The following is a 24,958-nucleotide window of genomic DNA, read 5'->3' as shown; positions in this document are numbered from 1 at the left end:
TCTGTACTGTGGGGAAGTTTTTAACCTAATCTAGTAAGAATAAGCTTAGGGGGTCTTTCATGCAGGTCCCCACATCTGTACCCTAGAGATCAGAGTGGGGAAGGAACCCTGACAGGTCTAGAACCTGTGGCATTTGATAACAGCCCAGCATAAATAGTCACGCCTGTGAAGATCCCAAGATAAATCTCAGCAGAGGAGGGAAGAAAGATTTGCAGGGGTGGATGGGAGGCAGCTAGAGGAACAGAGTCACTTTTGCAAACCTAAAGGCTTGGGTCCAGCCCAAATAACGTTGAAGTATGCCCCTTCTTTCCCCCAATTGCCTCCAGAGTTGTCCAGCCCATTCCTAATCCCAGGGAACACTTCCTGACCCCAGTACATTTCCTGGTGCCATGGAGACTGTGGAATGGTCTTCTCCCCACCACTGCTGCTGTGGGGCATGTACTGGGTGATTTATTACAGCAGAATATGCCTGGGGAAGGGACTCCCGTGACTAGGGTTTATTAGGGCCAATTAAACAAAACCAACCTTTCCAACAAAGGAGAGGAGATTAAAAAGTGCTGTGATGACTCCGAATCACTCCTTTTCCTTCCTGTCTGTGCCTGCCAGTCCCTCAGGAGCTCCCTGCATTATTAACAGAGACGCCCAATTAGAGCTGCTTGGAAAAAACCAAACCAAAACAATAATCATTTTACAAAACTTGTCTCCCTGTTTTGCAGTGACATTTCACTGCACTGGACATTTTCTGACTAGCTCGGCTGTTAAGCCTTAAAACTAACCTCCATAGGAAGTTGTCCCGAATGGGAGATCTGACCCAAGGGATTCCAACACTCCATTGAGAGCAGCTGATTTGGCTTCTGCGTTGGTTTAGTTCATGCATTAAATCTGAGATTTGTTCTTTGAAATCTACCGCGGCTGGAGAGCTCAGATTAACAAATAGGATGGCCCTGATGTTCAGAATTTCATGCACATTCATGATGATTGCGTGGCATTTACAATTTACAGGTGGAAGTGCACTTCTCTTGGTGCTTGCATAATTGCCTGCACACTGTTCTGAAAGTCTGGGCCACAGAGCATAAATAGTCTACTGGCGTAGGAAACACCTAAAGCTTTCATAAGACAGGTTTCAGAGGACGCAGCTACGGAGATCACTTTAACGTCAGCCAGTCTGTAAAGCTGGCTAGCATCCTTCTCCCTCTGTACTCCATGGCTGGGAAAGCCAGGGTGCATTCTCCCCATCAGTGGCAGCGAGCCTTGGGCAAGACAGCTGGCATTTTCACTGCATTCGGGACCAGGAGATAACTGGACGAAATGGGAGGGAGGAGAGAACAGTCCCTACAAGCCTCCAAATCTATCATCACAGCAGGGATGGACTGCGGGGGTGATTCCCCACGGGGGTGATTCCCCGCGGGGATGGGTGGCGATGTGACAGTCAAACCATGTTCAAAATTGCCTTCTTGACAGGGTTCTGAAAGTCTCCATGAACTCATTCCATCTGTCCTTATATTCCCTTACACCCCAGTCTACTCTCCCAACTAGCTTCCATCACCTCCCAGGGACTCCCCACAATAGGCAGGATCTCTTTCAGCAGGCAACAATTCCTCTCTCTGATCCCAGCATAGCCTTCCTTGGAAATTTAGCCTACAGCTGTTTCCAATGCTACAGATCACCGCCCCTCCCCCTCCACTCCAGAAACTAGCCTGCAAGCATGTTTCCATCTTTGCTGCTTTTCTACTTCTACAAAAGTGGAGCATAATCCCTCAAGTCACAGATAGAGAAACCGAGGCACAGATTGGTTAATTGACTTGTCCAAGAACATGCAGCAAGTCAGCAGCACAAGGGGGATTAGGCCTCCGGCCTCTACCCATCTACTGGGCCACATCTCTTCACATCTCACCTCTCTTGCGTACTATTATGCTCCTGCCCCTTTCTGGCTGCAGAAAGGGCTATATCCAGCCATAGCACACCCCCTCTTCTTCTCTTCCCACAGTGTGTTTTGATACCGGGTAGGAAGCTCAGCATATCGCAGTGGACTTTGTATTAAACGATTCTGGGACCACTTGAAAGGAAGATCGCAGGCTCCGTGTTTATGTAAGCAGCGCAGGCCAGCCTGGTGAGGAGGGTTGCTATCTGACCCACCACTCACCCCGATCTCAGCACCGAGCAAATTTTTGTCCGCTTCTTCCTTTCAAAGAGCAATGACGTTTTACAACATTAAACACCCTTCTGCCCCCCAGGTCAATAATTCTTTCCCTTTCATCACAGTTCCCATCAACCCCTCCCTACCCCGAAACCCGGGACCCTTCCACTCTTCAATAGCACAGTTGGCTGGTGCTGCAGCATTCCTGTTAGCATGGAGCTGTATAATAGGGTCGCTGTTTACGGCCCTTCTCCAAATCAGTCTTAAAAAGTGCAAGCTGCCTGTCTGTGCAGAGCAGCCACAGCTATTGCAAACCGGTTCCCGCAGCGAGGAAGCCAGGGACACAGTCTCATACACTTCTGAAAGTTGCGAATGGGTATCATAATTAGGGTAGCCATGGCGGTCACGGGGTGAACGCCTCCTGGTAGCCTGGTGCCAAAGGAGCCGTCTGCCTTGACATCACATTGGAGGATTAGGTTTGAGCCTCTCTGTGGGGTGAGGAGGTCTCATTTTATGGGCTCCTCCAGAATGTCATGTCCTTCAGAGTTAATCCCAGCATCCTGTTCTGTGCAATTATCCCAGCAGCCTGCAACATGGTGTTTTCCCAATGCCATATTTTATGGGGTCATTCCATCAACTGGTCCTTGTTCTATGCGGTCATCTGAAAGTCAGGATTTAGAGGGTCTCATCCTGCTCCAGATGTTGGGCTGGGAACAGCAGTATCTCTAGGGGAAAAGAGGAGACAAAACTCAGCTTCAGTAAATGCAAAGCAGGTTCTTCCTTGTGGCTGCTGGACAATGGCACATGTTGTGATTCTCCCTGCCTCTCTAGCTTGCAACCTGACACACTACCTGTTGCTTAGTGTCCCCACACAGGCATCCCTATGTCCTGGCCTAGACAACAGGCTGCTGGAACAGATGGCTGACCACAATACAAGAACCACGAAGATTCATTTTCCTTTCACCTGGCTGAGAGAAGCTGGCTACTATGTTTGCCCTCTTTTCAAACAGTGGAAACACCATGGAGGGAGAGGAATTGTTTAGGGGATTAACACAAGGGTAACAGAGTCATGGGATGAAAACTTTAAGCCGAAGATTTTGCTTGAATATCAGGGAAAGCTTCATAACGAGGCAATCTCTGTGTGCAGAATTAGCCTCCCAAACGAAATGATGGAAGTGACTTTGCTTTGGCCATGTAAACGTGTACTGGACAATGCACAAGAAGAGAGATGGTGGGGAGCAGAACCATCCTGCAGTGGCCAAGGGAAGAGGGTGGGAGAAGATGGACCAGGTCCTTTAATTGGCCTTTCCCATCCCTCACAGGTTTTTTGACAGAAAATCGGGTTCTTGACTAACATTTGTCCATGAAACGTAAGATTTTAGCCTAAACTAGAAATATTTCCTTTCGTACATGCCCTTGTGGAGCCTCATGGGAGTCGTAGTTCAGTTGCCTCATATCTCCATTCTCTTCTAGGGACTGGGCTCCGCAGCTGAACTTCATCTCCCATGGTGCCCGTAGGATGTGGGACTCAGGATGATACACTACTTCCCCTCAGAGAGGGAGACCATGATGCATCATGGGAGATGTAGTCTGACCCATAAGCCCACCCTATAGAGAATGGGAGCATGAGGCACCACAGCAGTGGTTTCCAGCTGATGTATTTTGATCTTCGATTTTTCAGTAAAAAAAAATCAAAATTTTTCTTGGGGGAAAACACACCATTTTTCTAGCCAGCTCCCTTATCTGATTCATTTTGTTTTATTCATTAAACTGATTGTTTCCTCCTCCAAGTGCTGCCAAGCTGTAGCTAGGGAGTCTGTCAGTACAACATGTCCCACGACTGTTTACAAAGGCAGTGGCAAAGCTTGGAGTCAGCACCCGGCTAAACGATGCAGGAAATGCTGTTTTTTGCAAACCTGAATTGTTGGGAATGGAATGGAAGCCGTTGATCCAAACAAGCAGCTGTGCTTGCCTGAAGGGCTCTGAAGCTACATCTGATGCAGAAATGAATGCTGCGTGACACTGTTTAAATCCGGGGGGATTTATGAGGTTCTCTGATAAAGATTTTATCTCCAGTTGGAATCAGTTACCACCCCCTTTGCTGGAATTTCACTTGGGTTGGTCTGGCTGTTCCCAGCTTTGTTTGCTTCTGGATAGTGTATGGGGTGGCTTTGGTACAATGTTTTGTAAACATGTGGAGATGGGTCTAATGTTATCTTGTTAATTTATGTTTAAAACGCCACTGAATTGCGAGGGGCTGGTAACTCCCTAGCAGGGGCTACTGGTAGGTAGGAACAAGGAAAGAATAAGACATTAGCCTTCTCCCCCACCGCCACCACGAGCAAGAATGCCACTTTAGCAGTGGTAGCAACACCAGTGTTGGCAATCACTCCAGGTAGCCACCACTGTGTGCTCTAGATACTCAAGGTTACGTCATATCTAGTCCTTTCCTCTGGGCTTGGTTAGTTGTCAGTCACAGATTTCCAGCATGGGTTCCAGCTATTTTAATATCAACAAAGAAATAAAAGAATTGAAAATAGAGCAAGTGCATATTCCCCATTAGTACAATTAATTCCACATCGGATTTTCAAAATATCAGAGGCACTTTCTCCAGCTGTGTGAATTGTAAATTGACCACAGAAACACAGGCCCTGTCAATTTCAGTGGATTGCTCCTAGGGTGACCAGATGTCCCAGTTTTATAGGGACTGTCCCGATTTTTGGGTCTTTTTCTTATATAGGCTCCTATTACCCCCTACCCCTGTCCCAATCTTTCACATTTGCTGTCTGGTCACCCTAGTTGCTCCTTCCAGCACAATTAATTCTGATAGGACCTTATATACACCATTAGTTTCTCTTTCATTGCCTATCCCATCTCAGCAAGCAAAAAAAATCTCGGCTAGAAGGGAAAAAACCACCCAGATTACTTTACGCGTGTGTCCAGCAGTTCAAAGATAGTGTAATCACCAATAAAATCCTGATGGGCATATAATTATTTACCATTCAGTCAATACAAAGGAACAGAATATAAATGGCTAAATAAATGACTCAGGACCCTGGCCATAGCTGGTGAAACTCTGCTGACTTCATGACAGTTACAGAAGAATCAGATTCATCCCAGATTTTGTTTTTATCAATCCATTTCTTGTCCAAGTAAGAATCTAAACAACAACAGCTCACTCTTATATAGAACTTTCTGATCACAGATCTCAAAGTGCTTTTCAAAGGAGACAAATATCACGCCGATTTTACAGAACGGGAAACTTCAGCACAGGGAGTCACAATGAAGTGTCCAGGCCCTAAACTGGCCAGGCCAATTCAGTTCCCTGCCTCTTCAGGATGGCGGTGAGATTTATTTAAAGAGCCAGCATGCCAAGGAACAGCTCTTTAATCAGCAGAAAGTGACAGCACCTTTTAAAGAAGTCAGCCATCAAACTAGATGAAGGCTGGACAATGGAACAAACAAAATGCATTCAGTTAAGTGATACTGTTTGAAGATTACACATTAGCATGTACAAAAAGAGTTCTACGTATCGGTTTATCAGCACTGCTTTAAATTAAAGGTTTCCAGTTGCATTGTCTGTGTGTACTGAGACATGATAGTGATGGAACATTGCAAATTACTTCCAACCGACCGTTCAGAACTGAGAATTAACCCTTTGAGGTAGGGCTTGTTGCTCATACCAACTATTGGGAAAGTAGCGCACCGGTCTCTGCGGACAGGAATCAAAACTCTGCAACAATGGCGCCCAGCAACACAGCCTAAATCAGGATAAGCCAGGCCCTGCCATAGCCAAGATCACGTTGCGGTGACTGCCAAGACATCACGGACACACACGAGCACACCTCTCCAGCAGCTGACAGTTCTCTAGGACCACTCGGTGGCCAAGATGAATAATGCAAAGCTGAGCACATTTCGGGAGAGAAGAACTGGAAACTCCAAAGGGGCAAAGCTGCTACTGGAAAGTGAATCACCCTCTCCATTACTGACCAGGACTCTGTGCTAGGTGCATCTTTGGGGAATATATTCAATTATTGCCATTCATACCTTTCACCAAGCCCAGACCGAAAATATTAAGGTTTTTGTACTTAACGTAGACATGCCTGTACTGTTTGCACAGAAATTAGAGAGCAGATGACCTAACCGGGGGGATGCTATTCCAGCTCCCTCCATTGCAGGTCATTCCCTACACTGTGAGCCAAGTCGAGGCTAGCGAACCAAATTTCAACTCACTGTCCTTTTGTGTTGGGGGTGGGGAATTAATCCCCACATGAAATGAACAGGGGACTGGCTCATCCATCCAAACCCACCCCAGTCCCAAGATGCTTCCCCCAAGGTAGCAGAACTCCCTCTGCAGCCTTGCTTCCAAGATCTCAGCAGGCCACTACCCTAGCTGCCTCATGCTGGAGGCGTCACTAGGCACATGCTGGGTTAAGCTTCCCTTTGCTCACAATCAGGAGGGGAGCATGTTGATTTCAGATTCTTGGGGTGGCCCAGGTAGAAACAATTCAAAGCAAGGGGCTTCTCCTGCTCTTATGATGGTGGATTTCTAACATTTTGGAGAGCAAGTACAACAAGATGAGAGGGGAAATGACCCATCGGAAGACAGTGAAGATAACTGCAGTATCAGCTTTTTTACGGTCTGTTCATCAGCACAAAGGATCTCTGGGGCCGTACAGTCAGATCTGGCTTCTGTGCAGGGCTGAGTAATCCAGCACAAACGAGCCTATTCTCCTACAAATGCTCAGGGAGTTAGTCATGTGCTTGGGACCCATTAGTCAGAATGGAGTCATGTGTATCAGCCTCCCGGAGAACGAAATGCACCACCTTTGCTTGCCCTTCTCCAGGTGTGAGCTGGGGAAGACGGTGAAGGAAGCAGAGAGAGGAGGAGAATGATTTGCTGCAACTCGCAAGGGCGCGGCTGGATTTATTTTTAAAAGGTCTTTTTATTAAACGATAAAGACACAAATCCCTCTTCTCGCAGCATAAAATATCACATTTCCCAGCTCAAGAAAGAGTCAGGGTTGTCAATCTCCACAAGCGAAGAGCTGTGCCAAATATTAACAGATTTTATGCAAAGCCTGCAGATTCTCACTGTTTTTGCTCCACGCCGTTGGAGTGGCAATAGACTCGTTGCTGCTCACTGAGTGTGCCAACTGCCATATTTTCTAATGGCGGTCATGCGAAGATCACGTTTTTGTTTTTAAAACACTGAAACCTTGTTTGCTGTATTTCACAGAAAAGATAAAACTTTACAGCCTGTACAGATATGGCAAAAGCAATCCTGAAAGTACCTGTTAGTGCAGCCCTAGTATTATATCTAGATAAACGACATCAGCGTAACAGTTTCCCCTACTGGATAAGGTTTGGGAGATGAAACAAAACCAGGGTTCCTCTTCTAGGACTTGATCCAATGCCTGTTGCAGCTGGTGGAAAGACTCCCATTGAGTTCAATGAGCGTAGGATCAAGCCCTCATACCAGGAGCAGCCACTGTTTCACAGAATCTGGCACGTTTCAGCTCTGAGCTTCTGATCAACACATCAAGATTGCAAAATGAAAAGTGAGACTTTTTAAAAAAAACCCCCCAGTGGGTTACAACCCACTTTTCTCTCTACTCAGATCTACACCCTGCATTCTTAGACCTAGTCTACACCAGCATTTTCCCTAAAACTTGTCTTAAAAGGGGAAGCAGTGGACTCAGGAGACCTGGCTTCTAGTCCTGACTCTGCTACTAGCTTGCTGGGTGACCTTGGGCACGTCACTGCACCCGTGCCTCAGTTTCCTTTTACAAATGGAGATAATGATATTGACCTCCTTTGTAAATCCCTTTAAGTTCTACTGATGAAAAGCACGAGATGAGAGACAGGTAATATTATTATTAGAATCTCCCACAAGTGCTAGCGGCGGTAGAAGTGCTAGTGTAGACAAGGCACAGGTGGCAACTGGTATTTTTATCACCACGTCACATACAGCTCTTGAGCAGGGTTAGAGGGCAAAAATCAGCGGAGCCCTGTCTACATTAGAGCTCCCAGATGTTGCCACCACTAGTGGGGGATTTGCAAAAAAGGCTAGTGTAGACAAAGCCTATGAAAAACCCTTCTTCCTCTCCCTAGCCTCCACCAGCAATATACCTATACCCTGGATATCCAGCTACAAACATACAGAGAGCGCAATCACTATTCACAGTCCCAAACTCAGGCCTCCAAATTATCATGGAAGAAGCAGAAAAGTTCCTTTAAACTTGAAGCCAAATAAATAAGACGTCAGAACAAAATGTCCAGAAAGACTAGAGTGCTACCGTGTGTCCTGGAAAACAATATTCAGTTTTAATTCAGTCTCTTCACATTTGCTTGATTTCCTAATAACCACAATCATCGGATGCCAGAGTGATTAAAAACTGCCATTTCTTTGCAATATGTCTAAAAACCTCCCGTTGATCTTGATAATAGCCCTCTTATTCAGCTCAGCGCTTATAGTTCCGCTTGGGGATTTAGGCAGGGGGAACTCCTGCCTGCTATTAAACAATAGTTTACTTCCTAGCAGGAAACGGGTGTGTAATTGGTTTGCCATTGTTTACTCTTGGCTGATTAGTCCTACATGTAAGTGGGTCGCTTGTTCTCCCTGGGGTGCTAAAAGGCAAGCTGTTTCCATCACTAGTGGATTCACTGAATCCTGAATCCCTTCACTTGCCACCCAGATGCGAAGGATGCACATGAGCTGGGAATGTTCTCCCCTTAGTGCCCTGGGATTAACCCTGCTGAGAATTACACACATGCAACAGGCAGCTTTCCCAGCTGGCAGAAAGAAAAACAAAAAACACTGCCAGGCCAAGCTCAATGGTTTGGTCCAAATACCTACCTAGGGAGTCAATGACTCCCATTGCCACTGTAGCTGTGGGCCTCAACGTGCACTCAGAAGCTTCACTGAACTATCCCAACGTCCTGAGACTGTTGGAAGCGTCCCAGACACAGCCTCCCTCCTGAGATTCCTGCTGTGTCCTGCTTTCAGCTGGGCCAGAAACACCAGCAGAACAGCCCCTGCCATATTCTGCACCTCTGCTCCATACCCCAGAGTTGTATCCCTTTCTACGCCTTCGTCCCCCAACCCTACCTCAGCTGCGGCCACTAAAGCCGCAGTGTCCTCCTGAATCTGTGCCTCTGACCACAGGACATTTATGGCCACGATCCTCCCAGCAGCTCTTTCACACAAATCACACCGTCGCATACTGGGAGAGTAACAAGCTCCTCGCAAGGAACGAGGTGCATTAAAACGTGAGCAGCTAGCCTCTGCCAAGGCAGAAACATTCTGGCCACAGATACTGAAGTAGCCTCGGTTAACGCAGATGTCTTTAGGATGCCACTGCCAAGTCCTTGTAAGTAACAGCAAAGAATTTCACAACTTGGTGCAATGTAACCATGTAAGGGCAACACTGTCCATCTTGTACAGTACAAGTACAGTTCATTCCCTTTCATGGCTCTGTGGGATCTGAACTATTCTTGTCACAAGACAACAGAAGGCATTTTACTCTGTTACTGATACTAGAAAGTGCCTTAAGATGTCTCTCTAAAGGGATGCTGTCAAGTACTTAAGGCCCCATATTATGGTTCGGCAGAATAAAATTTTACAGACAAAATTTTACTAACAAACGTTGTCCCCAAACTAAAAGATAGTTAGTGAATGGGGTTTGGATTTAAACATCTCTCTGTCGTAGTTACAGAGTTGTTCTAGTGTTTTAAGTTTCACTTTCTGGTTCGGATTAGAAACAAAAGTGAAAATGATTTGTCTGATTTCATCATGGGAGCTGAGGAAATGCAGGTACAGAAATCAGCAAACAGCATAAGTAGTGGAGAATAAATGTTAAGAGTTTTCAGTTTTAGTAATTTCAGATATTGAGAGGAAAGGGCAATTTTGAAAGCACGCATTTCAATTAATTGATACACAGATAGCGGAGAGCCCATGCTGTCTCACATGTACAATTCACAGAGCCATGTGTATAAAGAAGCAGACAATGGGACTTGTTTCCATTAGTCTGTTGCAGTGAGCAGCCTTGCTGTTTTTCATGTTCCCCAAAGTTTATGCACAGAGCTGCCCCCTGTCGGGGCCAAGCCACCTCGTTACCCCACCTAGCTGCAAATTCTCACCTCTGGTCAGCCATCACATTCCAACCGCCACAGAACCTTTGGACTCAGTCTGGTTCCCCGAGGGCCCAGCAATGACTGAAGTTGGTGATATTCTCAACAAAAAGGGCTCTCGGCCATGCTTGTAGCTGTTTCCATCACTTTGCACTGACTCAGGTTTCAAGGTAGAGTTGCCAATTTTGGTTGCATGTATTCCTGGAGGTTCATCCCATGACAATCTTTAATTAAAGATGAAACTTTAATTCCTGGAGACTCCCGGACAATCCTGGAGGATTGGCAACCCTACTTAAAGGCGACAATAACAATCCTGGAAGACTTGTGTTGATGGCAAATGAGGGGTGTGTGGTGTCATGAGGGGCTGTGTGCTTGGGGTTATTGTGCGTGCTAGCTGTGCTGTTTCTGGGTTCTGTTGCATTGGGAGAGTTGTGCAGGTTGCAAATGAGGGGTGTGTGCTATTGTGAGGGGCTGGGAGTGTGTATGCCGATTGTGTTGCTTTGTGTCTAGGGGGGTTGTGCTGGGAGATTTGTGCAGGTGGCAGTTGGGCCAAGCATTCCACCATTTGTGCAACTGCCCTTATAAAACCAATGAAATTGTTGCATGCAAATAATCTGCAGAGTTGGGGCGACTGGCTGAGTTACCTATGATATCACAATAGTCTAGGACTCTTGGCATGGCACAAATACATGACTTACTGTAGTTGCACACCATACAGCTGTAATTCGTAAAGTTAAAATGACTGAGAACTTAAAAATTGGACAGTAACAGACCATGAAACCCAGCAATGAATCAACATGGCAATATTCTGAACTTGCTTGTAGCTGCTTCCATTGCTTCGCACTGGCTGTACGGACATTTTAGGCTTCTAAGTGACACACAGAGTGACATTTCTGGGATTGTACAGATTAATTAAAATATTAATTTTTATCTGCTTTAAAAAGATGACATATAGGAGACCTCAAGTCTGTCATGGGCTTTTATGTGCCCAGTTCATTTTCTTGGGGGGCGGGGGGGGGTATCTCAGTAAACATGAGAGATTCTCAGTGGATTAAAATTCATCTCGCTCTTATTAGGTTCAAAAGAAAGTTGTTAACGAAGACTGGGATGGGCCAAGACTAAATCTTTGCTTCAGAGACCGTATTTATCTTTCTGAAGAGTGATTTCTGAAATTGGTCTGCTTGAGTATCTTAAAAAAATATGTAAGATGAAAGCCTATTTGAGCAATTTCTAACCATTCTAAGGGTGCTTCCAGAGCTCAAGGTTCGTGCTGTGTGCTTTAATACATCCATGCAGTAGCATATTCTGGGGATCCTATCACATTTTAGTGAGTTCAAAGGTCATATTGAATATACAGTACATCACTGGGATCCTGTAACGAAACAATCTGCTTTACCTTCCTTAGTACGAGTTCAACTGGAGAGTCTCTGACTGCTACTATAAATACAAGTAAAAAAAGTATCCCACACAAAAAAACCCCCCCATGCCAATTCAGGCTTTCTAAAAAATACAGATGAGCAGCAAGATATCACGTATATTCTGCCAATGTAGACAATCCTTTACAAACAAAATAACAAGACAAGTTCCTTTCTCCAGATTGCCTGAGAAGAGTCCTAGGCTTCAGTTTCCCACACCCACATGAATCCTCAGCAATCTACAAACACACAAGCAGTCTCAATATACAGCTAGATACTAAATGTAAACAGCAGAACACCCCCAGAGAGCTGCTTATAAAACCTGGGAAAACGGCAAACAAACAGTTTTGAATGGCACGATGCGCAGAATCAACATTCTGAAGCACAAAGGGTGCAAGTCTAAAGGAAACACTTAAAAAATCCCACACGCTATAAAAAATACATCGAAATCTAACTATGCTGGGAAATGCACAAAACAGAAGGTGACCCACGTAGGATCTGGATGTGTTCCACCTTAATTTCTGGAAATACACTCAGCACAACAGGAGCCTTAATGAAACCTGAAATAATAATGAAGATGTCGTCTCCCCTTACACACACTGCACTGGTAGAAGATGGGAAACAATGGATATAAAAACACCTATAATGCCAAATATGACAACACCCGGAAATTATAGCAATACCAACCATCAGAGAATGGATGGCAAACAACTCCTGTATAGCACTTCTCACTGTTGTAACTGACCTATAGCAATAGGATTACCGTTATGCAACACCAGATTGAAAGTTGAGAGAAATTTTGTCCATGGGGTTTTAAACCTTCCACTCAGTAATATAAGAGCACATCTGCAAATGATGGCAGAGCTATTTCTTTCTGATCCTCTTCTGCAAGTTAAATTTTTTTTCCTTGTTGCTTGGAACAAGCCTTGATGGTAAAGAGCTATTCAACCGCTACACCAGCTTTCGTGCTTACAGCTTCCTATGGGGTTATAGCCAAAGTAAACCAGAGTCCAGAGATCAGATTTTTCAGTACATTTAATATTCACTTTAGGTGGATATTCTTCAGCTGGCACCTATCAAATTTCCCAAGCCCCACACAGATTCCTTGGCCCAATTCACCTTCCAACCCTGTTTCCAGCACTCTAGCTCGAGATTTTAGACATGTGGTATTTGAAAGGAAGTAGGCCACTTTTAATCCCCATTATCCCTCCCCCTTCCTAATTTATCCACATTCTTCATTCCTTTCAGTGGCTACTTTTGTAGTAACCATCTATCTTGGTATAATTCAGTATTTCTCAAACTTGCCAGGTTGGTGACCCCTCATTTGAAGTCAACATTTTGCAAGAACCCCTTACATTTAAAAGGTTTCAACGATAAATGATCTAATTTTATCTGTATGTTTCATGGGACAGACTGAATATGGATCCTGAAGGGGAAGGGTGTGCAAGTAATGGGGGAGCAAGATTTTCTTTCCTTTAAGATGTAATCAAATTTTCAATGCCTCACAACTCCTTGATTGCTTTTCATAATCCCCCCCCCCACCCCTTCCCGGGGTTGAGAAACTGATGTCGTTTATTCGCCGTGAGGGCTCATGTTATACAAGGCAGGGTATGAAACTTGCTTTTTTAGGAACACTGACGGAAGTATTGGCTACTATTCTGATACTAGCATTACAGATACTAGTGAGCAGGGCCAGAATCTACGTGGATTTACTTTCTGTTTGGTATTTCATTTCTTTACCATCCTTTGTGGCAATAGTACTTCACAGATAAATACCATACTAAGCCCTTACCCTCCAGATCTTATAAATTAAGATTATCTGGATCAATAGGAGAAAGTAAAGTTGTATCTAATCTTTAAAAAGTGCAGTGCATTAAGGTACATGAGGATGGAGCAACTTCAGACACCTGAGAACCATGGCTATCTTGTAAGACTGCATTTATCTTAGTTTATAAAGCAGTTTCGCTGTACTTCTATGATTTCAGATTTGCAGAACAACATTAGAAACTAGATTGGACATAGGGTTTTGCTGTAGCCTAATACCCCACCTCTCTATCTTGGACCCAAACTGCGAAGTCTGCTTCTATAGCCATCAGATATCTGTACAGTCTGAACCTCAGCCAGCCAATCTCCTTTCACAATGCCAATTTCATCAACCGAGTATTGAGTTTGCATGCTTGCCAGCCATTAGCCATTGAAATAAAACACCTGAGGTATGATAAATAAAACTTGGAAACAATTCTTTCAAAACCTAAAGGCAAGAACAGCTGTGAGCTTCAGGTCAAAAGTGCGATGTGGTGGATATTAGCCAGAGACAGGGAACTGACAGATAACAGAGGCAGTGTCAGCATGTGTATTCTCATTCCAACTGGCTGCACTCCCTATGGGCTCTGTTAGTGAGATAGCTAAAAATAACATGTCAGCAGGTAAAAAATTTAATAGGCCATTAAAGGACCTGTATGCTATGTATTAAAATATTGTTTAGATATTTTAAATGAGTTTCTCAGACAGCATAATACCCTACTTTTTAACATCTGAGGTCATATGAAAAGTGAAGTTTTCCTGAATATTTTGTCTCTTACAGAGTAATTAATACAGGCAAAGCATGTTAAGAAAATGTAAGCATTTCCTATAAGGACACACGATAAGCTTTCAACAGAAGAGCCAAGATATGAGCACATCAGTGGCAGAAACACATACGGCACCAATATTAGCAGGAGAAAGCTGAGCCTAGACTTTAATAGTCTCAGTCAAATTAACCCACAAGGGCATATCCTACAAAAGCTTTCCTTCTGAAACACATTTCGATGGCACAGGCAAAATCAAACAATTTCTAAGTGTTTTCAGACTGCTATACCTGCAAAACATTCAACTCTTGATCTATGTTGTAGAAAGTTAAAGCAAGGGTAATACCACGAGCTAAATTTGCAACATATACTAAATTTGGATGAGAAAGTTTTAAGTTAACAAAAATGCAGACCCAAATTTTCAAATGAGGCACAGTTCTATATATTGGGTTATTAAAAGGTTTCATCTCTAGGTCCTCAGAATTAGTCAGTTCTGTAACTTTCCTGCACAAACATTTGAAGATATTTTAGGCAACTTTAAAAAAACCCACTGGCATTTATGGTTCTGAACTAAAATAAAACACTGCACATCAAATACGTTTAAGCTGTTTATTTTACAACAAAATGTTCCATATCAGAGTGCCTCTTCAGTTAGAAATTCCTGGAAAAGAAAACCAAACAAAATTGTTACAAAATCATAATCTGTTTCAGCAGCTTTAATAAATATTTTTGTGAAACTTCATAAACAGCCTGTAAATCCAGAATACATGTTTTCATCAAGACCTAGAACTTCAGAACCTGGAAAGGAAATCACATTGATAACCTTTGCAAAGATGAGATAAACATACTTACTTGGAAACAATCCCATCATTTTTTGCCAGACGCAGAATAGAATCATCAGATTCACCCTTAAACAGAAAAAAATGGAGTTCTGAAACAGTCTATAATCCCTGGTTTCTCATTTTTAAATGTAAAACGAGAGATGTGAGGTGCTCAGCTACTTAATGACATTTCTGGAAGCATCAAAGGTTTCAAGATGTATAAATCTGTTGATGGAATGCTATTTGTGTGAATCAGCTTTTCCAAAAGTATTCAAAATATTCATCAACTTTTTAGCCATCTTGCAGTACCAGAAAGCATTTTTAACGTCATACATTATGTCACTTGATGCTCAGTGATATATCTTGTTATTACAAACACACAGAGTCCTGATAAAAGTGCAGAAAAAGCCTCAGACTGTGTTGGTTTAAAGAAATCTTAAAAGCTGGATTTGTGTGTTACTTACGAACACCACAGATCCAACACTGCTTTAGAAATTGGTCACTTGGTTCACTGGTTGCCACAAAAAAAAAAACCCCTTCAACTATTTATTTTACTGATTTCATTAGTACAGATTATTGGACAATTCAATTATACATGTTTTAACCAGAAAAAAATATCAGAACAAATAAGCGGAGAAGTTGATTCGATAATGGAATTTGTTTGTGAAATTCACCTCTCAAATCTAAACAGAATGAATACAAGCTAGGTTTTTGTTTTACATTTAAAACTGATTAAGGTCTCATGAAAGGTACTGGACTGAGAACTTTAGAAACAGAAATCCTCTATCCAGTGAGTAGCACAGGAAGCAACAATACTAACATCCTTACATTCCCCCGACAGTGTGCCTCAGATATGTTCTGGAGGAAGAACAACTTGTGGATAAAGAATAGCAGTGTTTCTATGATGGACTGACCCTGTACAAACTCCCATTAAAGTCAAGAGTTTTTTTTTCCATTTAAAAAGAAGTTGGATGGGGTCCACTGTCTTTGTTCCCTTTACTGAGTCTGCCAAATAGTGTTCCAGATGAGAGGTATGGTTTTTGTGATAGACACACTAGTCAACTAGGAGTTGGACTGAGATCACAAACTTTTCACAAAGGCCAAACATGCATCACATGGGGATAAACAGTCCAACCAATCTAAGATGGAGTAAACACATTTCCTAATTTTCAAGAAAATATTCTTACCATCCTACGAATTGCTCCACATATGGCATAAGTTTTGAACTGGCCATTGACTCTGCCTGTGACCTTGTCAACCTACAATTATAATTAGATCATTTTGATTAAGTAGACATGATGGTAGACACACAATTCTTGTAATGCTTTACCCTCTAAAAAAGATCAAGTTTGCAAACAAGAGGTGTCAAAAGGTAAATTGTTTGCAGAGAAATGGATCCAATGGTCAGAATGTCATGAATCACAAAACCTGAGCCAAATGTCCACATTAAAAATGAGAGGTTAGTTTCTCCACTTACATAAAAGGTCCATAGAGTCTGATGGATTTAGGATCAGACAACATAATAGGAATACAATAACCAGGAACAAACTGGTGTATTAACAAAGGTCTGGATAGAAGATAAAGTCAAAGTCTCTTTTGGGATACAAGTACATGTCCAATTTAAAAGTAAGTTTGTGGATTTAGCTGCCTTAATGACAAGCGTGCTTCTCTGGATTTAGTACCATATCAAATTTGGAAGAAACAGTCTTGTTCTGCAGCCAGATAAATGCACAAGAAAAAGGACACAAATGATCTCACTTTTTCAAGTTGTAGGGAAGCTTTCCAGAAAGAGAATGTTGAGCAGTGTAAGATTAAACCCTGCAGAGACCCTTAAAATAGCACAAGGATTTGTTTTTCATTTCTGCTGATCCCCAATCCTTGAATAATGAAATATGGTAAACAAGAGAATTTTTCTCAACATTTAATGGGAAATAAAATCACTTAAAAACGTTCATATTATGGTGATGTAAAAATAAAGTAATTTGCCCAAATCCACACAGTAAGCAAACTGCAGAGACAAAATTGCAAGACTTCCAATTATCAGTCCCATACTTTAACTACTAAGCCACATTTCCTCCATGAATATTAAAAAATGACAAATCCTGTACAAAGCACAACAGAGGCAGATTTGCCAAAACAAGCTGCCAAGATAAACTACATCCAATGCTCTTGAGATGGTATTAGACGTACTTGGAGATATAATACAACAATCACACTGAGCACTTCATAAATGTTAGTGAAACTGAAGGTTCTAAATTTCACAAATAGTTAAAACTCTCTAATTAGATCTACATCTGTCATGAGTTATCTTACCTCAGAAATATTCATTTGAATGGAAGCATGGTCCTTCGCACCGATTATTCGGTTGCTAGCAGAGCTGAGGAAAGAGGTAATATGAAGTTAAAATAAGAAGCATACCAGGAGGGTATTATACTACTCAAAGCCTATTAAAGGCCTATCCACGGTATGGGTGCAGCTGGGCTAGCAGTTTGATGGTGATAGTCAAGGCATCAGACAGCTCAATGATCATACAGTTAAAAATAGGCCTGACACTGGATTTAAACCTGGCTCTTATTTGGCAGTATTGCACTTAGCTATGGCAGTAAATAATCATAATGTTGGTCTATTTCATTATTTTTAGAATGTATTTAGCACTATGTTCACTGCACGTAAATGAAGATAACACTCACACTGGAAATATGCATTCATACCTGCTCTGGAAAGCAACTATAAGAAACTGAAATGTAGCTGCCTATGATGTCTGAGAGGAATGCTACTTATTTAGTAACACAGCAGTGGTGGTGATGGAATAGAATCAACTAGCCCTTCCAATAGCATCCAGGTTTATCTGAATTTCTTATTAAAAAAACCTCCCTGTACTTCTGTTTAATTCTTTGCCTATCTTAATCCTAAAAGTGTGACTTTTAGACTAAACATTGTGGAATCCAGATACAGTGAGTAATCATGAGTTCATGGTAAAAACTCTTAAGAACCCAGAAGGAGCTCACGAAACCACTACTGTAGGAAATAAACACATACTCACAAATGAGCACTTAATTTTATAAGTTTTTGCTCCCTCTTGAAGAAGGTCAGAACAAAATGACACTCAACACCAATCTGGCCACTTGCTAATGCCTATGTGCTTTTGTGAAAGTTATGTTCTTTTCTCTTAAACAGTGAAGGTAACTAACTACTGGAACACTATCAATTGTCGTGGTGAAATCTCCATCAGTGACAAGTTTTAAGTCAAGATTGGATGTTTTTCTAAAAGATATTCTCTAGTTCAATAAAGGAATTATTTTGGAGAAATTTTATGGCCTGTGTTACCCAGGTCAGATTAGATGATCTCAATGGTCCTTTCTGACTTTGGAATCTAAGAGGAAGCAGTCATTCAACTAAATTAACTCCTTCATAGAATATAGTGAACTGGTGCTTTGGTTAGCAAGTTTCACGCTTCAGGGCATAAACTGATCCTCACACAGGAACTGCCTTTCACACAGCATCATATACCAGTGAGGTTTATTATGGGGATACTGACACTGTTGGATCCAGGAGGCTGCACAAGACTGACCATTTGAGTCAGCCTAGAAAGACCCATATCCCTATACAACAGCACCAAGGAAAGGCACTCACCATTTACGAGGCACATACAGGTCCACAAATTCCCCAGCGTCGTTCTGCATCTTATTTTTCTATATGCTACCACACAGGGATGTGCAAGAGAAGATACCTAAGGGAAATAAATCACAGGATCATACCCTACCAATCAAGTACTCACATACATGTTCGAACAGCCTAGCCCACTGAGAACTGTCCAGCTCAGCTTGAGCACACCTCGGTCTATCCATCGTACATTTTATCCTGTAGTATCGGTGTGCCTTCCTCATAAGGTCAATGGCAATAACAAAGCCCCTTGTGAGCTTAATGGAGTCTCTTTCTCCTTTTCGGAACACATACCACTCCGCCTGCGGTCAAGTCTGCTTTTTGAGCATCTTGCTAGTTTTTGTGGGGATGGATTTTGTGGGCATGTCAGTGTTGTGTGATTCTTCTGGTGGAAAGGCCTTTTCAAAAGGGAAGGTTTTGCAGCGTTTCCCAGAAAAAAGCAGGCGTATTTGCCTGCTCTAACAACCAGGGCCCCATGACAAATGCTTCGCCCTCAACCCTCGTGCGCTTCGCCCTGGGCTCGGTGATCTGCGCGGTCCCAACCCGTCAGCCTCATGCAGGGGGGCGGATTCTCTGATGTCACTGGGGCCGGAGCCATTAAATCCCCAACTCCAACCTGGGACCAACGGGCCCAAACCCGGCCCCAGGCACCTCAGCGAGGCACGGGGCCGGGAAGGCAGGAAAAGCCGGGCCGCCCCACGTGGCTGGGCTCGGGACGGGAAGACAAGCCCCCTCCCCCGGCACAAGGGAGACGAACCGGGGCTTTCTCCGCTGACGGCCGGCCCGGGGCGTGGGACAAGGCGGGAGACCCGACCCCGGGCCAGGCGGCCGGGGCCGGGGCCGGGGCCGGGGCCGGGGCCGGGGCCGCCCCCCCTCACCCCTAGGGCCGGAAGACGGGCAGGGAACCCGGCGCCGCCGCCCACCGGTATCTCCACAGCCCCCGCGGCCTGCAGCCCCGCCAGCCCGGCCACCCCTCGCCTCCTACCTCGCCGCCAGCCCAGACCGGAAAGGGCGGGACCCGCCGCCCGGAAGCGATAACACACAGACGGGGAAAGACACGAGCGCTTCCGGGGCAGCGTCCTTGACGTCACTGGCGGGCTGCGGGGCCCGGCGGGGAGCGCGAGGGGGCGCGAGGCGCGGTTAGCTGGCGGCCGCTCCAGCCCGCGGGTGGAATCCACCCGCCCCCGCTACCGGGGGGGGGGTTAATAAATCTGAACAGAGCCGAGAGCTGAGCTGCCGAGACCAGGGGCGTGTAGCTTCGAGCCGTAGGTGGCAGGAACAGCCCCCCCCCACCCCCTCAGTATCAACAGAGCTGGGCGGGGAAGGGGATTTCCGATTGGCGGGAAATCCCAACATAACACCCCCCCCCCCCCAAATAATAACCCGCCCCCCGAGCTGCACTGTCCGGTTCTGAGACTTCCCCGCTGAAACGCCCACAGACCCCGGTTGTCGGCGGGCGGGATCGAACCAGGGACCTCGGGAGCCTAGTGCATGAGCCTCTGCAGCAGGAGCTAAAAGCCAACGGGTTCTGAGTAAGGCCCGTCCCAGTGCTGTGGAAACATGAACCCCACGCTGAACCGGCTCCTTCCCTCAGCTCCTGCCATGGCCCTGGCAGGTCGGGTCTTCTGCTCCTCGGCCTCAGGTTCTCACCCCAGCACAGCGGCTCTCCCACGCTGTGGCGTGGCGGCCCCCTTCCAACAGCGAACATCACTACACGACCCCAGGCCAGGGGGCAAGCCTGAGCCCAAGGGTTTCAGCCCCAGGCAGTGGGGCTGGGGCTTTGTCCCTGGGCCCCAGAAAGTCTGAGCCAGCCCTGATGACCCCATTCAAATGGGGGTGGTGACCCACTTTGGGGTCCTGCTTCACGGTTTGAGAACCGCTGTCCTAGAAACAAACTGCAGTTGTTTGTCTACAACCAGCATAGTTCAAGGCCCTGTATTAGGATGACATTTACTCCAGCTTGAATGGGAGAGCTCCTGTCACTGCTCCCCCTTCTCCCTCCCTAGTGATTGGGAGAAAGCCTGGAAGTGATCTTGAAAATTAGCAGTATGAAATCAATGGGGATTGTGAGGGCTGAGCACCCCTCTGACTCCAACGATACATTAGTGATTGCTTGCCCTTACCTAACTCTCCCCCACCCCTTTTCATACGGGAAACAGTATCTTAGTGGGAGCTGCTTGATAGTGGGACAGCCTTTTAACTAAACTAAAAACTGTGTCACTGTAGCAATGGAAAATAAGAGTGGGGGAAAGCCTTAGGTGGACATGTGCCTGGCTGCATGGTCCAAGGCCAATAGAACAGGACTGGGACTTGTGCACACTTGTTTTAATCCCATTTCCATCAGTAACTTGAGGTATGATCTTGGGAAATCTCAACCTTCTGCCCCTCATTTCCTTTACATCTGTAAAACGTACTTTGTAAAGTACTTTGAGATGCATCGGTATGGATGAAAGTACTCCTGAGTGCTACACATTTATATGAATGACAAGAATGTCTCAGCTTTCTTGCTGGACAGCATGAATGCCTTAGCTTTTGGCCTTTACCTCAGTGGATAAGAAACAAGAATAATTAAAACGAAGGGGTAGCTGTTCTGAGGCTTGTTCTGTCTGTCCAATTCCCAAACCTATGTTTTTCAGAGAGCATTAGCTATTGTAACTAGCTTTAATCAAGGCAAAAATCCATATGGGATAAAGGAAAAGGGTAACTTGGAACAACTGCTGCACTCTGCAGATAGTAATGGATGCATCAGAAGTCTAAAGGAAACTGTCTTGTGTGCCCCCTCCTCTGTTGGGCTGAAGCATGTCTGGATGCTGGTGATTACTTACTTTGGTGGATTAGGTGTGATCCTAGAGAAGGCTGCAGTACAGAAATCTCAATTCCTGACACTTTAGGATTAATTCTTTTAAAATGTGAGCTGCTGTTAGGATATAGATATTCAGTATCTATATACTTTAAGAATTTAGGTGTATTCTTATCTTAGCTAGTTATAGAGGTATAAAAGAAAATTAAAATCACTGTCTGCTGGCCTAAGGGCCTTTTCTTACTGTGACAGTCTGAGGCCCTGTTCTTAGGCTAAGATCTTTGACTAAGCAGCAGAGGCAGCCATAAGCTGGGAAGCGTATGGTCACATCCTCCCATTCCAAACTAGTCACATTGAAATAAGGTGCTATTGGGCTGTTAGGAATACAATCCTGTCCTGATAATGCCTATCACCTCCAGAGAAAGGGAAGTGTCTAGAAAATTAAAAGAAAACTTAGTTTAATAGCATTCTGTCTTGCAAGAACTTACTTATTAATAGCTGGGATGTGAAATCCTCATTTTTGTGTTGTTCTATTATTGTAGTCCCCATTTCCCTATTGTCTGTATGAATCTCTGTCTGGTTCTGAGATTGTTTTTGTTTACTGCATAATTAATTTTGCTGGGTGTAAACTAATTAAGGTGGTGGGATATAATTGGTTAAATAATCATGTTACAATATGTTAGGATTGGTTAATTAAATTTTAGTAAAATGATAGGTTAAGGTATAGCTAAGCAGAACTCAAGTTTTACTAGATAGTCTGAAGTTAATCAGGAAGTAAGGGGTGGGGAATAGGAACAGGGACACAGGTAAGGCTCTGTGGTGTCAGAGCTGGGAAGGGGGATACTAAGGAAGGAAACTGGAATCATGCTTGCTGGAAGTTTACCTCAATAAACATCAAATTATTTGCACCTTTGGACTTCGGGTATTGTTGCTCTCTGTTCATGCGAGAAGGACCAGGGAAGTAAGGGGGTAAAGGAATAAATCCCCTAACAGCTGCTATTAAAAGTAAGGCATTGAAACAAGTGTCTAGTTTGAACTGATTAGATTTAGAACTTCACTTTGGAGCCATTTGTGGATTGTTTCTTGTTTTAGCAATTGGCGATCAGCTTGCCGCTGGCTCAAATTCAGAGGCCATGTCTGTGAAACTAAATTAACATTCTACATTATCTATAGTGGGTATATAATTATAGCTGCCTTTTATTTAACTTATTCATTTGCTGCATGAGACAAAAGCAGTATTTGAGGCTGCCAGACCCGGTAAAAGTTGATTCAAACAGCAATAGCAAAAACCATTATGGACCACACATGACCATTTGATGTCTCTGGATCCGGCCAGGGAATGGCAAAGTGTCTGGACCCCACTTACCATTCCAAGCAAGCACATTATTACTGACCCAAAAAGCCGCTCTCCTGGTTTCAACCTGCTATGCAAACCTTGGACCACTTTCAACTACATCCAAACAAACCCTGGAAGATGTGGCTACTCAATGCAAAGTGGAAAATCAAAAATTCCCCTTCATGCAACTGAAGTGAGAACATCCAAACCAAACACAACACAGTGCCCCAAATACAGATTCAAAGGTGAATTGAATGATATCCACAATGTCACAGAGGAGGGCTTGAAATTCTTGCCTTATGGACATACAACTGCATCTATAGTATGTTGCTCTGCAGATGCCATATACATGTGAAAGTGAGCAAGCAGTAGTTTAGGAAGCAGTTCAGTTTTGGGGACCGGCGGGGAAGACACACAGAAATAGCAGTCCTTACTTTAAATAGTAGGGGCATGGACAGGAGACTGGAACAACCTTCCAGGGAGAGTCGTGGGGGTAGAAAACTCAACTGGCTTCAAGACTGAGCTTGATAAGTTTATGGAGAAGATGGTACGATGAGACTGCCTGCAATAGCAGGTCTTTGGCGATCACTCCATGCGAGGAGGGTGTTTGCTGAGGGGGTTCATTGGTGGGTTTTTTTTAAGTGTCTGAGGAGCCCAATTCATGCCTTGCAGATTTTCCAACAGAAGTGACAGGTGTAATCTTGGAAGAGACAGTTGTTGGCTGAACTCTTGTGCCCTTTCTTTCCTCCTTTGTCGCTTCTCTGTCTCACAAGCACGTCTGTTCTCAAAGTGAGCTGTGGCACCACTGTTAGTCTCTAAGGTGCCACAAGTACTCCTTTTCTTTTTGTGGCACCACTGTGTTCTGTTCTGTGTGGAGTCCTCCCAGTTTGTACTTTCAGGTGACGTATCTCCAATGACCAGTGATCGGACACTAGATATGGAGGACTGCGTTACTACAGAGAATTCTTTCCCAGGTGTCTGGCTGCTGGGTCTTGTCCACATGCTCGGGGGCTAACTGATCACACTATTTGGGATCAGGAAGGAATTTTTTCCAGGGTCAGATTGGCAGAGACCCAGGGTTTTTTTGCCTTCCTTTCTGGGTCAGTTGCAGGTTGAAATGAGTGTAAATGGTGGATTTAAATCACAATTTGAGGACTTCAGTAACTCAGCCAGAGATTATGGGTCTATTACAGGAGTGGGTGGGCAAGGTTCTGTGGCCTGCAATGAGCAGGTCAGACTAGATCTGTGGTTCTCAACTAGGCGTCCAGGGCACCCTGTGGGGCCGCGAGCAGGTTTCAGGGGGTCCGCTAAGCAGGGCCTGCATTAGATTTGCAGGGAGGGGACCCAGGGCAGAAAGCTGAAGCCCCATCGTCTGGGGCTGAAGCCCGGGGCCCTGAGCATTGCCACCCAAGGCTGAAGCTTGAGCAACTTAGCAACATGGCACCCACTGTTCCATGGGCCCTAGGCAGTTGCCCTGCTTGCGACCCTCCAACACTGGCTCTGGCTTTTATATGCAGAAAATAGTTGTTGTAGCACAAGGGGGCCGTGGAGTTTTTACAGGATGTTGGGAGGGCCTCAGAAAGAAAAAGGTTGAGAACCCCTGGACTAGATGATCATGATGGGCCCCTGTGGCCTTAAAGTCTATGAGGTAGTAAGTATCTGCCTTGTTAAATGAATTTGTCCTAGAGTTAAAAGATGTATTAAATGAAGCCTGCCATATAATCACATTTCAGTGTGAAATTTTCCTATGATTGCTGTAACTGAAAGACTAAATTAATTAGACAGCAGTAGTTTCCATGTATGTTTAGTCAGCTTCTCCAGTTTGTGTGGTCCTTTCACACAGTATTTTTTTTTTTTTTTTAAAAATAGGGCATTATTGAAAACCCACAGACATGGGATAAGGATTCAGGGGCAAGTGTAGTACATGAAACTATCCTGAATAGTTTTTTTGCAAACTGACTTGGATTGTCTCTTTCTGCCAGGTATTTAGAAGGAGGCAAAGGAAAGGCTCTTAAGGCTAGAGTGTTCTTAAAGGAATATTTTCCAGACACAAGCCAAAATATGTCAAACTTGACTGGTTACAAAA

The 24,958-nt window shown here is 44.3% G+C and overlaps 1 protein-coding gene across 2 annotated transcripts; it reads right to left on the bottom strand.

The window, feature by feature from the left end:
• Positions 1 to 14,847: 14,847 nt before the first annotated feature.
• Positions 14,848 to 20,016, bottom strand: RPS21 (ribosomal protein S21). 2 transcript variants are annotated; one of them, XM_037915925.2, is made up of 6 exons: positions 19,722 to 20,016; positions 18,707 to 18,803; positions 17,387 to 17,450; positions 16,261 to 16,332; positions 15,105 to 15,160; positions 14,848 to 14,913 (listed from the first exon to the last, which is right to left on the bottom strand). In XM_037915925.2, exons 2-6 carry the CDS (start codon positions 18,754 to 18,756, stop codon positions 14,904 to 14,906), a joined length of 252 nt encoding a protein of 83 aa, XP_037771853.1. In that variant the 5' UTR covers positions 18,757 to 18,803; positions 19,722 to 20,016; the 3' UTR covers positions 14,848 to 14,903. The 2 variants fall into 2 exon arrangements, with proteins under 2 accessions (XP_037771853.1, XP_043383097.1); XM_043527162.1 differs by lacking the exon at positions 19,722 to 20,016 and adding an exon at positions 19,660 to 19,714.
• Positions 20,017 to 24,958: the final 4,942 nt, after the last annotated feature.

The sequence above is a fragment of the Chelonia mydas genome, chromosome 13 (assembly GCF_015237465.2).
Source record: "Chelonia mydas isolate rCheMyd1 chromosome 13, rCheMyd1.pri.v2, whole genome shotgun sequence".
NCBI classification, from domain to species: domain Eukaryota; kingdom Metazoa; phylum Chordata; order Testudines; family Cheloniidae; genus Chelonia; species Chelonia mydas.
The sequence above is the reverse complement of the archived record's forward strand: the minus strand, read 5'-3'. Positions and strand labels throughout refer to the sequence as shown.

Coding starts and splice junctions, on each gene's coding strand:
- RPS21 (XM_037915925.2), bottom strand. CDS start 18,756: ATGCAGAACGACGCTGGGGAATTTGTGGACCTGTATGTGCCTCGTAAA. Junction 16,333..17,386: donor TTCAAATGAATATTTCTGAG/GTAAGATAACTC, acceptor TTATAATTGTAG/GTTGACAAGGTCACAGGCAG. Junction 15,161..16,260: donor GTGGAGCAATTCGTAGGATG/GTAAGAATATTT, acceptor TTTCTGTTTAAG/GGTGAATCTGATGATTCTAT.